The sequence below is a fragment of the Mus caroli genome, unplaced genomic scaffold, assembly GCF_978045245.1.
Source record: "Mus caroli unplaced genomic scaffold, Mus_caroli_1 scaffold_9, whole genome shotgun sequence".
In the NCBI taxonomy this organism is placed as follows: domain Eukaryota; kingdom Metazoa; phylum Chordata; class Mammalia; order Rodentia; family Muridae; genus Mus; species Mus caroli.
Window position 1 is genome coordinate 27,155,137 of NW_028227264.1, and position 15,484 is coordinate 27,170,620.

The following is a 15,484-nucleotide window of genomic DNA, read 5'->3' on the forward strand; positions in this document are numbered from 1 at the left end:
TTTCACTTTATGAAACCAGAATTGAAAAATTGAAACATAGGTAATTACTGATCTAAAAACCAGAAAATGATTGGTTATTAAGATGAAATTCTGATTTAATCTTAGATAATTCTATTGAAGGAAAAATATAACTAATGAGATTAGATAGTTAAAACCCATATTAAAGGAAGGGATTTTTTTCCTTCAGAAATACCTTAAAAGGCTGATAATGTAGCAAATATAATACTTTCATAAAAATGGAAAGGTTAGAAAAATGATAGATATAACTCAAAGAGTGGTTTAAGTGCATTTTCAATTACATGAACAATTTAAAACTGGGATATAACTTTGTTAAAAAGATGCTTAAGAAGGATCTTAACCTCAGAGGCTGTCTTCCTTCCTTCCTTCCTTCCTTCCTTCCTTCCTTCCTTCCTTCCTTCCTTCCTTCCTTCCTTCCTTCCTTCCTTCCTTCCTTCTTCTGCCCAATGAACTAAGTATCTGAGAAAAATTAATGAGCCCTAGACCCTAGAAAGAGTCAGACTGTGACTCATTGCCACCTGAGATGTAGTGAAATTCACAGTAAAAGTATGGGTGTGGGTGTGGGGGGTGAGAGGTGGGACTGGGCCAACTTGGGTTCAGCCACTGGTGGCATGTCCAATAGGAGATATAGCTAGGGTATGAGCTCCAAGTCTCTGTGTTTACAGTGATACATTGGCCCCCTCTGTGACTTCCAAGAGGAACAATGAGGAAAACAGAACTACACTGCAGAGGGGAAGCAAATACCTCAAGTCCAAAGTGGAAACAATATGCCCTCTTATAAAGGTAGAAATGTAGGCTAAATTGATTTGCAAACCATGAGGACTGGATACATTGTTACAATGATCTTTCATGCCACCTCTATACGTGGGCAATAGTTTTTTGTTTGAAATCTATTTACTCAGTTTACCTTCTAAGTAGAAAAAAAATTAACTAACAGCTCTGGGCAGGGGAAAGATACACTACTGGTAAGCAGTGAAGAGCTCTAAATCAGCACTGGAATTTATGGTGTGTTTTGCGCTCCACATCTCAGCTTTCTGGGTCCTGCACCTCCATCCTTTGATTGTCTTTTGTGTAGTGAAGGGTGCCATTATTTTCCCTGATAGTCTTGGGCAAGCCAGCACATGCTATGCATAAGGACTGACTACCAAGATAGGTTTTTCTCTTAGGGAACAGGCTAAAGGAGCCAGTCCTGATGAAATTGCCCATCTGCAATACAACTCTGTCCTAGGTCATTTGTTCAATAAATGGCCTTTGGGCAGCTAGTGATATTTTAATTGTATAATCACCATCTAAAATTTATGGAAAGAAATAGAATTGGTAACTTTGAGGATATAAAACCCAATTTTCCTTGAAGACTAGTCCCACAGTGCCGAATGTTAAACACTCTGGGATAAGAAACTCTTAGAGAACATTTAGCTTTTAAAGGCTGAATGTTACACCTTTAACAACTAACAAAATTTAAATATCTGTCCTTTCTCCTCAGTAAAGAAATCCTACAAGTTTCTGGTATCTGCACTTTAATATTTCAGTGGAGTGTTTCCCATTGTTTCCACTGTTTGGAACATATTATCTCTAATCATCAGCCCTTTGGATGATTAGACCAGAAGAACTTTCGGGGACAACTTTACCCCTTTCCTAAGTTGTTTTTCTGTGTTTTTCATGACTAGGGAAGTTTGAAGCAAAAAGAGTCAAGATTAATTTGAGATTACTGTTTCCCAGCATTTCTGCGGCTAACTTTTAAATATCACCTATTATTTTCCTTCTGCCAAAAAAGAATGTATAGACATAAAAGTTGCATTTATCTGGAAATGGTTGAGCCACCAACTTAAATTATTTGTTCAACACCTTAAATTATAACAGAAGCACACTGTGGGAGCCTGGGGCACTCCTGGAAACTATCTTGTATTGAATCAGGAGGCTCTGTGTACACACACCAGCATAGGACAGCATCAAAGGTTTCTGCAGCCACTGCCCAAGGGACTTGGAGTTCTCTTTTTCTGTTTTCCCATTTGGGTTAGCATCTGTTCCACAACTGCATCAAACCCATAGCTCTAGTAGCTGTGTAACACTTAAAAGAGGGAAAACATAGTCCAACCAGGATCTGTTGTTTAGACAGACAACTTGTCTGAGGAACCCCCTCTCCAGAAAACCAGGCCTATAATTAATCAAAGTTTGCACTGTCTCATCCTGTCAGCTTGAGGGAGTCCAAAATTTTCTCTCTTCTCTGTGTTTAATACTTAGACAATAAGACCACAGCAGCATTAGTGGGCAATATCAAGAAAAAAAATACCATCATATGGAAAACAATTTCATTATGGGTTGTTATCAAATTTAGAGATTTTTTTTTTTAAATCTTGGTTTAAAGTAGAAATCAGTTAAGTTTGTCCCACTCACACATTTCCTTCCTTCTCTCCCTCATCTTTTGCTTTGTTTCTCTGAAATGTAAGAAATATTTGATGATCAGAGTAGTTCAAAACAATTATGAGCCATCCTTAACAAGTAGCAGAACACTCTTAAACTACCCACAATACATGCACGATGTAGCTATGTGAACATAGGTTTGGGATAGTATCTTATAAACAAAGATGGATAGGGCCTATTAGATATAGCCTCTCAGGATCTTGTGAAAGATTGCCATTGTCATCTGACGTGTTTCTCACCCATTATAAATCTTAGAGTCCTTCCTTACCAATACTGACACATTCCATAGTATGATTGTTGGCTTCTAACCCTTCTGGGCAGCTGTCAAGGCACTTTCCAAGGTGTAAGTAAAATCCACTTTTACACTTTGTGCAGAAATTTTTGTTGAAACAGGTATCACAGTCAACTTTGCATTCTGAAAGGAAAAATACAGAAAAATAATTGTCACTTTGTCATGTTCTCCAAACTACTGCTGCATCATCTTCCTACTGTACATGCAACTTTGGCATTAGCTTCAGTGTTCAGTGTTATTTTGCTAGACTGAATTGAGGGCTCTCCCAAAGCCATCTCATTGATATGCATCCTTTAAAAATTGTAGGATTGTAGCACACAAATACCTTTGTAACATATGCTGGGGCCCCCTGATTTCCAGCATCTAAAATACAGAGTTTCTAAAATCTGAGACACTTTGGTGACTGACATCATGTTAAAAAATGTTATAGATTTTGGATGTTCAGGTTAGGGATACTTGGCCAGTAATGTCTACACAACCATTCTCAAATCCAAAACCCTCTGTATCTATCACCCCTGTTTCCTGGTGTTTCATATAAGAAGCTCTCAACTTGTCCATTTGTCCAAGTAGCATTTTGCATTAAGTGATAGTAATGCTGTTTTATTTGAATAACATACACTGAAATAATCCATTTATACTGTTCTCAAGGATCATTTGTTCACTCAATATTTAACTGTCTACTAGATGTCAAAAACTGTAGAGACCAGTTGATCCCATTCATGGGGTTGATGCCCAGTGTTCACAAAGATCACCTTGTAGTAGGAGACAGAGTAAACAATTTCAGCAACTGACTCCTATGTAATAATTACCATGAACCATGATTGTTATGGGTATTTTGCAACATTGCTACCAAAATGGTAGCTTAAACCAATGCAGTAGTCACGATAATGACTCTCATTCACAAGTGCTATAGCTGAGGCTCAAATCTAGCAGTGACTCAATCAACCACACAGGCAAGCTGAAGAACAGTTGGCTTTAGAGTTGTAAGTGTTCTGGGAAACAAGAATCACAATAGCCCAGATAAATGTAGGAAAGCCAGAACAGACAGATGACTGACAAATGGACGAGGCCAGTTCTTTTGGAGGAGTGGACCTTACACTACCTCACTAAGAAAAGGGATGCCCTTAAAATCTTGAATGGGAGAGCAAGCAGCTTCTGAAATTCCCAGAAGAGCCAGTGAGGAACAAAATTGTCCAGACAGATTCTGGCCTGGGACACTCTGAGGTAGGCAGCAGTGAAGCAGGGAAGAAGCCACTGGTGGAAGGACACATGATATTTTGAGAGAAGGGATATTTCCTCATTTGGACCTTTCAAATGCCACTTGGTTTCCATTGCTGAAGCTGGAATATTGAGGCCAGGGTGACAGTCCTCATAAACTTGATTTCCAACCTGCAAATATTTTCATTGCTATACTGGAAACTTATAGAAACCAAAATAGCTGAAATAATTCTTCCAGTTACTGAATGCTTGGATATTTATAATGTAGTGGGAACTCGATTGGTTCTGATACCTATAGTCATTTCCTATAGGGCCAGTTAGGAATAATAATCCTGTTCCTGGATTTAGGGTGTTTAATCCAACACAAACAAACAAACAAAAACAAAACTTGAGTGATGTTTGTAAGTTAGTAGTGAAAATGTTCCTGTCCTGAGGGCTAAGTCTATGTGTGTCTTTTCCTAATCTTATGTAACTAGTACTTATTTTTTGAGTATTTTAGATTTCTTAGGAGCTCTTCTCATCAGGAGAAATCTCTCGGGATGAGGTGAAAATGAGAACTATAGAGGGGTGTGGCTACTTACTTGTACATTTATTTATATCTGGATATCGAGTTCCGTAATATCCACTTGGACACGAAGAGAGACACACTCCTATCTGCTTCATGCCAATCCTTTCCAGAACAAAAAACAGTCTGGGCTTACATGACAAACAGCCATTGTAATCTGAACACGTTGCACAGCCTCCTTGGCAGCCTTGACTGACGTTAGGATGCACTGCGGAGGCAAAGCAGAGAGACAGAAAGAGAGGTTAGACTGTGGACATAAGATTCAATAACATTTCCCTCTCTGTGTGTATTTTACTTTAATTACTTTTTGACTTGGTGATAGTGGGCAAATGAGATAAGATTTTTTTTTTCCTACTTGTTTTTTAAGCCCAGAATTTTCCTTAACCATATGTAATATTTTTAATTTGAAATTTCATATCTTTGTGCCTTTGAACATTCAAAATATATTTCATCCAAATGATTCATTTCAAAATCTCAGGAAAATGGAATTACTGAATCAACATGCAGGAAAATAGGGTTTGACAATTTTGTGGGTTTTTTAAGGTTTATTTATTTATTTTATGTATATTAATGCTCTAGCAGCCACCTGAATGCAGAAGAGGGCATTAGTTCGCAGTATAGAGAGATTGACACACTACATAGTTGCTGTGAATTGAACACAGGAACTCTGGAAGATCAGACAGTGTTCATAACCTCTGAGCCATCTCTCAGCCCCTGTTTTATTTTATTTTATTATTTTTTATTTTATTTTTTTGTTGCAATGAAACTGGTAAAATTGGCTTGATTTTGTGTGTGTCACAGACGATAAGTATGTCTCTGATTTCAGCAGCAAGTGTAATAACATGCACTTGAGTGAAGACACTGAACAAAGACCTTGGGTCTGGAACATCTATTTCAACTTTGACCTAAGAGAATACTTTACTCTTTAATACAACTCAAACTAATTCGGAAACTACATTAGCATACTGCCACTGCCCGGTGCTTTTCTGAAATATTTCTTCTTACCATTAAATTTGATACAGTGTAAAACTTTGCATCTAAGTCTTACCAGTAAGTTTATATGAATTTGTGTTTACTACTTTGGCTTTTTGGGAGAAAAGCCCTAGAGTTTTTGTGTCCCCACCCCCATTAATTCAACTCATTCAAGTAAATGGGGAAGAGTCACTGGCCTCACACTCCTGGCTTCCGAAGTCATAAATGCATGACGTAAGGGTGCTCCTGGGCAAGTCTGAACACACGCAAACAAAGACTAGAGGCATCATTTACTTGAACTCCTCTCAGTTAACTTGGTTATGGGAATTGATTACGTGTTACCTGACTGAACCAAGTAAGGAGCATGCTGCATGTAGCCTGTGTTTAAAGTTATCGTCTTTCCCAGTGGATTCTGTATTCAAATATAATGCTAATCCTGTATAGGACTTTCTAGGAAGTCAACCATCTTCCGTTGAGAAGCCAACATTGACACACAGGTATCTAAAGGTATCTTGGCATATTTCTGACATCTTTTATTGATAGAGAAAGGCATAAACATCAGTAGATATGGACACTATTAATCTGTATTTGCAATGATGTCTGATAATTAAGCTCTTTATTGCAGAAACAAACCCTCCAGTCTTATGGTGCCACACCAAGAAGCAGAGAACAGGAGGAGAACCTGTGGTCTGGGAAATAAACTTCAAAGGTCCCATATTAATACTTTTTCTCCTCCAGCAAGGCCACACCTAAGGGCTCCATCCCTCCCCCAGATATTATCACCTACTACTAGCTAGGGATCGAGTATTCAAAACATGAGCCTGTGAGAATTATTTCATATTTCAAGTATAATATTAGTCTGTAATCACAGTGATAATTGGTTATTAAGCTCTTCATTGGAACAACAAAGCCCTCCAGGCACAGTTTGAAATGATACCCATAACAAAGATCCTTCCTGTTGGGGTATATGAGTTAGCTCCATAGAGGTCATTCAGTTGACCCGCTTCCCCTGGCCTGCAGGAAACCATCCCTGAATAAGCCACAGGAACCACAAGCAGCTCGCTCTCATTCCAAGATGTTTCATAAATAAACTGAGGAAATGTGTGGGGGAAGGGAGGGCTGCTTTTCCTGTGCCTGTTCTTTTGTAGGGTGGGGCAGTCCTATAAAGTGGGTGAGGAGGGTTTGCCATTATGGGACCTGAGGGATTTGTACCAGAAACTCCTTTCCAAGGAAGGTCATTTTTTTATGACAGGGGACTAGGGGTGGGGGAGTGCTTGGGAAAAATGAGAACCTATTTTAAGCAGGGAAATACCCTCAAAAGGAAAGGTATAGGAAAACCGCAAGTATTCAGAATCCATCAGAACTGAAGTCAGAATCTAGAAGTCCAAGTGAAACCTGTGAAAGATTTTCACAAAACCCATCTATGGAAAAATAGATCATACTTGAGAAACTAATGGCTTCCAGGTCAGTCAAGCAGTGATTCCAGGTTCAATGAAAAGGGTCCAAACTGATGTGTCCTTACCACTTAAGTGTTTTAAGGAAAATGTGATTTTGAAAGTTTATATACCTCAAGCCTTTATGAATTATGAAACTACTTTAAATAGATTAGTTATTAATATTAATGTGTTTTACACTTTTAGAGCCTCAAATTCCTTAAGATGTTTCGTTTAAAGCATTGGATTTGGATGTTCAGACACTTCTGAGTCAGGTCTGAGTTTGTCTAATGATCGGCAACAACTTCCTGTGGCATGGTAGGATACGCTAGGACCTTGCTCAAATCCCCGAGACTCTTAGACTTTCCCCGGTGAAATGATGCAAGTCAAGTTGTGATAAAAACAAGTCTTTCTGCATATTTTCATTATGCACGAAGGTTTCGGAGGAGCAAGGAAGGTTCAGTTGTCCCAGCTTTTTGGTGGAGATTTACTGGTTTGTAATCAGAGAATTTACGATATGGGCAACAATGTTTGAGCACAAATATGTTTCTTTGGGAAAGATTCAATGGCCATAGCCATGGGAAATGCCAGACATTACAATTCTGAAGTGCAGATTCTGGCATCCTGTTTTTAAGGGTCAATACTGTAGTGAATGGTTTCATGAATGCTGTATAAGGATCACTGAAATTATAGTCAGTATTGCACAACTAGATACAAATTTCCCAAACTTCATCTTAAGGCCTTTTACTTTTTATATGGAAACCACAGAAAACTTTGGTCTAGATTGCCTGTAAGAACTCTTCCAGCCATGAAACCCTGTGAGTCTAAGGCAAGAAAAAAGAAAAAAAAAAAAGGAATTTTAGTTTGTCATGCTCCTGCCCTTTTGCCCCATTCTATTAAGTTTATTTTCCCTTATATATTATATTTGTCAAATAATATCTTTCTACTGCCGTTGTATATGGACATTGTAGACTGTGACACCAAAGAGGAAAGGGATGTGTCATAGAAGACTTTCCACTTTGTTTTAGAAGTAGTTGGAGTTTATCAGCACATACATGACTATGCCAGGCTAGAGGAGGACGAGGTAACACCACAGTTGCTCCAGTTGACAAGTAGACTGGAATGAGTTTGATACAAGGTTGTGTATGTTTCAGGTAAAGGAGCAAATCAGACTGTCAAGAAGACTGGAGGCATAAGGTGCATTTAGATTATGAAACCTTTTGCGGACCATGACACACCAAGCATTCTGTAGACAAGACAGGTTTCTATATGGTGAATGACATGCTGTGACTTCTTTCTTTCTTTCTTTCTTTCTTTCTTTCTTTCTTTCTTTCTTTCTTTCTTTCTTTCTTTCTTTCTTTCTTTCTTTCTTTCCTTCTTTCTTTCTTTTTTTTTTTTTAGGTATTTTCTTCATTTACATTTCCAATGCTATCCCAAAAGTGCCCTATACCCTCCCCTCACTCCCCTACCCACTCACTCCCACTTCTTGGCCCTGGCATTCCCCCATACTGAGGCATATAAAGTTTGAAAGACCAAGGGGCCTCTCTTCCCAATGATGGCTGACTAGGCCATCTTCTGATACATATGCAGCTAGAGACACGAGCTCCGGGGGTACTGGTTAGTTCATATTGTTGTTCTACCTATAGGGTTGCAGACCCCTTTAGCTCCTTGGGTACTTTCTCTAGCTCCTCCATTGGGGGCCCCGTGTTTCATCCAATAGCTGACTGTGAGCATCCACTTCTGTGTTTGCTAGGCCCCCGTCATAGCCTCACAAGAGACAGCTATATCAGGGTCCTTTCAGCAAAATCTTGCTGGTGTATGCAATGGTGTCAGCGTTTGAAGGCTGATTATGGGATGGATCCCCGGGTATGGCAGTCTATTGAAATGGTTTTTCCCTAACACATTAGCAGACCTGAAGATCATGAGACAGTTGATGTGGTATTCTAGGTAAGGTGCTCATAGTAACTTCAAATTAAGCTAAGGCAAAATGGTATGGTAAGGGTTGGATGCATGTACCCACAGTACCAAGGTGCTGTAATCAAATGAATATGGTAACCAGCAGAATAACTTGGATAAGAAAGGGATTTGGGAAGTTGGGATTTTGAGTTCTTTTTGTTTGTTTGTTTTTTGTTTGTTGTTTGTTTTGTTTTTTTGTTTTTTTGAGACAGGGTTTCTCTGTATAGCCCTGGCTGTCCTGGAACTCACTTTGTAGACCAGGCTGGCCTTGAACTCAGAAATCCACCTGCCTCTTCCTCCCAAGTGCTAGGATTAAAGGCATGTGCCACCACTGCGGGGCTGGGATTTTGAGTTCTTGATAGTGGGAAGAGAGAATAAGAAGTTACTACTGAGGGGGAGAGAGCTTGAGGTGAAGGATTAGAACAAGGTTGAGAGGAAAAGGGAGTCTGCTTATCAAAATGTGGTACAGTATGACATGATTAAACAGAAACAGAGCTTACTTTGGAGTGTATGTTGGTGTACATGGGATTGATTCTCTGGTGGTAGCTAGTTAAGGTGTAGAAAGGGAGAAGCATTCTGAGACACCACATTTTCTCATAAAATAATAGATAATAATAGATAATAATAAATTCACCATGGCAACTGGTCAGCCACCTATGGAAGTAGATATAGCATGCAGTTTTACAAAACGATTCCACGCTAAATCTGACTTTCCAATATTGGTGGAAATGTTGGTTCTCTGTCTGATCCTAGCCCAGTGCATAGCCTGAGACCAAGACTGTATGTTTCTCCTAACCAGTTCCTCCCCACAAATGCTGGCTCTGCCTCTCCAGAGCTCTGAGATGGCTGTCTTGCCAGGCCAAAACCCTGTGGTCAGCTGTGGGAACGCTGTCACCAGCCTGCACTCTGCTTTGGTTACCTCTCCGCTGGTTTTCAGTCCTTAGCCGAATCTTCCTGTTCCAAAGCCTGGCGGAATTATGCCCCTGCTATGCTCTTTCCCTCTGGCCCACCCGAGTCACCCGTGAATGGAAAACACCAAACAATCTTAATTTAAAATCAACAGATGACACAACCACTGGGCACGGAATCTATTATCCTAAACTCAACTATTCTATGTTGGAAATCTTCCGGTGGCAGAGGTCGCCACCAGGTCAAACAGTTCCTGGTCTCATTCCTACCTCACTGTAAAAATGGTCATTTCTTCCTCTCTCTGACCCAGAAGGCCCACCTCTCCTATTCACCCAGCGATTGGCTTCTTGTTGTCTTTATTAGCCAACCAATTAATTAGTGGAAAATTACTCTACAAGTAGATGTTATCATGATCATTCATTTTTGAATTTCCAAGCTAGGTGTAAAGAAAACTGAAAATTAGGGAGCAAAGAATAGCTGAGATCAGGGATTGAAATATATATCTTTGGTACCTGGTAACTCTCTCTGTAGGTAAATGCTAATATAAAGGGGGCTAGATGAGAGTGAGAAAATGGATACAATTTACAGGAATTCAAATTGGAATCTTTTGACATTCATGCAAAATTAGTACTACTTAAATTATAAACAAGAAAGAGATACATTGTAATAACTATTTTAAAATGCTTTTTATTTTACTTTATTTTGTTTTGAACTTAAATTTTTTTGAGATTATAATATAATTATAAAATTTCTCCCTTCCCTTTCCTCCCTCCAAACCCTCCTATTATACCATCTTATGAAAACTGTGTGGAAATAGTAGATTAATGCATCATTTAAAAACTGTATCCAGTGTCTGAGGCCAAGTCTTCTTGAGTGATATCTGACCAAGTTTTCTGACTATCTAGCTGAGAAAGTTCAGCCTGTGACTTGCAGTGTTTATTATGCATCAGATCAACTGAGTATGAAGAACTTTGTGTGAAAATTGACAGCAAGCTTCATGGATCTGCCTTTGTTCCATTTCTAATGTTCAACTGGAAGTCTAACTCTCATCTACTTAAACTATGTGAAAATAACCTACTGTGTTCTCCAATTATCTACTCTCCTCATTTACTTGTGAGTTCATAAAACAGACTTGATTGGATTCAATGTAAGTACTCATTATATATGAGCAATTTTGTAATTTTACAATTTACATAATTAATATGTAATGAATTCACAAATTTGGTAAATATCACTTTAACCAAAAAAATAAAGAAACAAGCAAAGAAAAACATAGCCCCAACCCTGGCAGGGGCCTTAGAGAAAGGACAAGAAGAAAAGACTTCATATTCACTTCAGATTTCTCTCCCTTTTTGTACTTGTTCACACTTAATGTTCCTCAACTTAAGGAGTTTATTTGGTCTGATAATTTCTTGGTAGTCTCTTTGATAATTTCTGGCATCTATACAGAGTGACTATTTATTGCATTGATTTTTAATAATGAGTATGATTGAATGAATGACACCCATAATATAAAAAGGCTGTGCAATTGTGTTTTTTAATGCAAGTGTTAAACTGATATTTAACAGAAAGTTAAACAGAAAAGGTTTTTCTAGATGTCCTTTCGTAGTCTCTTTATCTAGAAGTTTTTTGTTTAACCTTAACTAAGTTAGGAAATGTACTTCTACACAATCAAGTCCCCAAGAGACTGTGGCAGCAGGTTTCCTTGTGTTATTATACAGTGATATTATGGTAACTGAAAATTTAGGGATGACTGATTCACAGTTCCTTGAAGATCAAATGTTAAAAAATAGAATTACTGGATAGTCTCTTACACATTTTTTGGTGAACACAAAAGAAAATATTGAGAATTTTAAAATTCTCATTCATGAGTCAAAGCTTAAATCTGACCATGGTTGAAACTCTACAGCCTTTTAAACAATTTGGAGGAATTAAGCATAGGTGTCAAAGTAGGCACAAAAGCTTATTTTAATATGTACAGTAATTTAATGAAATATAACAATGCTATTTTTCCTCTTTATGTGTGTATGTGGTGTGAGTTTGTGTGTGTTTGGTGGGAGGGGTACATATGGAGACGTGCAGTTGGTATGGGGAATCTCATGTTAGTCGCTTTCACCATATTCAATGAGATAGGATCCCTCAATCAAATTTGGAGTTCCCAGATTTGGTTTCACTGGCCAGCTGTCATTAAGGATCTTCTGTCTCTGCAGTCAAGGGCACCGGGGTAGTGGTTCTTAACCTTCCCAATGCTGCGAGTCTTTAATACAGTTCCTCATGTTGTGGTCCACCCCCACTGCTCAAGCATAAAATTATTTTTGTTGTTACTTCATAACTGTGATTTTACTACTGTTATGAATCCTAATGTAAATATTTGTGTTTTCTGATGGTATTAGGTGACCACTATGAAAGAGTCCTTCAGTGCCCTCAAACGGTTACCACCTACTGGTGTTCTAATTGCAGGCAGATACAACATCCACTCAGCATCTTCATTGACTCTGGTATCTGAAGTCTGGTCATCTTGTTTGAATGGCCTCTCTTAACTACCAAATTATCTTTCCAGCCTCAACACTGTTTTACACCCCTACACCATGATAGCAGGATAAAGATAGAAATACTTGCTAGTTAGAAGTAAACTTGGAGATGAATGGAAACATTATACATCAATGTAGCAAAAAGGTTATAAATTAAGGTTTTAGTTAAAGAAAAGTAAGAACTCCTTGTGTTGTATGATACAGAGGATACATGGGTAAAGGTTCTTTAGTTCTTTGTGTGACTATGTTAACCTGTTGGTAGTTATATAATAGAGAGTTAGATAAATATACATTGTCCTGGTCTCAGGTGAATACACATAGAATCACTTAGAGGTGCCACTGTAAACATGGTGATGAGATCAGACATTTTGAAGTTATTCTTTCTTTGAAGCCTGGATGGTAAGGAGAAACCCTGGAAACCATCCTTGAGCAACTAAGGAAGTGTCTACCTGGTCGAACACCTGCAAGTGCAGAGATGACAGCAGTGAGGAGGAACTGGCTACAAGGAACAGCATGAAAGGAACCTATGAGGCTCCAGCACTGTGACTGACAGGTGGTGTGTCAGAAGAGCGTGGGCTCAGACCCCAAAGACCTGCCTTAAATGACTGATGTCACAGATCAAATGCATGTAGACTGTACTTCGTAAACATTTGTAAACATTTGGTCTGATAGTGCCATTCTCTTTCATTTTCTTAATCTTATGGATCTGGGAAAGAAACAAGCATCCAATGTTTCATGCAAATATGTTCTTTTATTAATTTTTATATTAGAGGAAATGTAACTAGGCACAAACTTGGGCATTTGCATTTAAATTCCAACCCTTGAAGAGCCTGTGTATATGTTTCCTTTTTTTTTAATGTAAGAACATTCCATTTCCCCTCTGTTCCCTTCTATCTCCCACCAGCAATAATTTTAATTTGCTTGCAGCTTTTATATATTCATTTCTCTTTTAGTGGAGTATATTTGGGGCTTGTGGTAGAGAAAGAGAAAAGGAAAGTTGTGAAACATACAAGAAGTCATTAAAGAATCAAAACTTTAAAAAAGTCTTACATATAGTCCTTTCTTGCATTTTCTAAATCGTACCATTAGTAATGCAAATTGAAATGACTAGTAATTCAGGCCACTAACACAGTGGCTTTCAATTCTAATAAGACTTACATAAGATTCTCCACCATATCTTATTTTATTCATTAAAAGATTAATAATCCACAGGTGGATTTCAAAGTTTATGTGATTAGTAGGAATAATCATATTAATTGCCTTGTGCCCAGCCAGTCTGATCTGCTGGTTTAGTACGATGCCGAAACTGTATCAAAGGCATCTGAAGGATCAAAAGTGAAGGGACTTTTCCTTAACCACAAATAGAAACTCTACTACAAAGCGAGCGTGCTCTGCTCTGGGTTAAAATGTATGGTACTGAGTCAGCATTCCCAGCTGTTTCTAAGGGAGGGGAAGCTTCCCTTTCTCCAAGTGGCCATGTTCCCAATGGAGGTGAACAGAGGACAAGAGGGGTTGGAGAGGGCTGAGAATCCAGATCCTGTAGAGAGCCAGGACTGTTGATGAGTTTGTGGGTGGTAAATAACAGCGTTTTTTTTTTTTTTTTTTTTTCAGGAGACAGGTCCAACAGTGTTCATCCAACAGTGGGAATCATTATGTGCTCTGGCTTGGCTAACAGAACCTTTCCATTTTTATTTTTTTAATGGGAGAAATAATTAGAAGTCAACATAAACAGAAAATGTGATCATTTAATGGTACTGACCCTGCATGGGTGTGAAGCCATAACTACCAACTCACATTCTTGACCGAAACAAACTTCAGTCTGTACGAAAAAACAAACTCTACTTTGTTATATTGTGAATAAACTTGGATCTTCATGCCACATAGCATGCTGAAGTAGCATATCTGATGGCCGAAGCCTTAGCATAAGCAAACATCAAGCAGAGATTTGCGGTGTTTTAATAGGCACAAGAAGATGTGCAAATAGAAAGCATACCATTAAACAAAAATACATGGCTTTATGCATCACACCTAAAGTTCTGAGAGAGAAAAATCAGTGGCTATTTCTCCTAGATTCGTGAAACCACTGGTGAAACAGAAGAACAGATGCACCTTTCTGAGCAAGATGCTTTGCAGACCTTGATATGCACTCCCTGCATTGGTGCCTCATTTGGAAAGGAGCCCTGCACACTTCCCAGAGGAGGCCAACAGAGTGTTGGGTACAGCTTCTCAGATCACAGTCTGGTTTGGAATTCCAGTTCTCTCTTTTTTTTCTAGCTAAATTACTGACATTTATCTCTTAATCCAAGTGTTTATTTAAAAATCAGGTTTTTCAACACCTTATCCTTGCTAGCCAGCAAACACAAAAAGATGGGTAAAACAAATTATCTGTGTCAAGATAGTTAAAATCTTATTATTTATCTTGGCATATGTTGCTTGCTCATTGTGAAGCTAAGGTTGCCTATTTGTGGTACAGGAACATCTACTTGATAAATGCTGAGAAGTTTGACATTGTGCAAAGTACCTAATGTTTGTATAGACACTCATTAAAAATTCATTAAGCACCACTACCTTCTACCTTCCATTCCTGGAAGCCCCACACCACCACCACTCTTCCTTAGTAATAATTTGACCTCCATGGGTATTCCAAATCCAATGCAAGTATCTGAAAATTCAAAGATCCACAAGTGATAGATGTGATGTTTGTCTTTCAGGAATTGGTCTCAGAATTATTGCATCCACCTTCTTTCACTTACCTGTGAATTTCATAATTTTCCTTTTCTTAGCAGCTAAATAGTAATCCATTGTGTAAATATGTCACATTTTCATTATTTATTCATCAATGGATGGACATTTAGGCTATTTCCGTTTACTGGCTATTACAGTAAAGCAATGGTGAAACAGGTGATAGACCTATTTTCAGACTTTTAGGGACCTTCTACACTGATTTTCAGAGTGGCTGCACCAATTTATACTTCACTGGTAGTGAATAAGTGTTTCCCACCCCCCTCATCCAAGCCAGCATTTGTGGTCATTCAAGGAAAGGAAAAATAATATAAAGGTTTGAAGGGTTAAATGGAACAAAAAAGGTAAAATTGGGGTTGAGGTGACACAACAGTTTAGAAGAAGGGAGAGGGAGGCATGAATAACACTAAAGATCTTTCGGAAAGGT

General features: G+C 38.4%; 1 protein-coding gene across 1 annotated transcript in view; it reads right to left on the bottom strand.

Moving 5' to 3' along the window:
- Positions 1-15,484, bottom strand: part of Rspo3 (R-spondin 3) — an 84,997-nt gene that overhangs the window by 50,702 nt on the left and 18,811 nt on the right. The window contains exons 2-3 of the mRNA XM_021174776.3: positions 4,531-4,722; positions 2,708-2,854 (exon numbers count right to left, since the gene is read on the bottom strand). Of these exons, the coding sequence (XP_021030435.2) occupies positions 2,708-2,854; positions 4,531-4,722 (339 nt within the window). The remainder of the gene's footprint in view (positions 1-2,707; positions 2,855-4,530; positions 4,723-15,484) is intronic.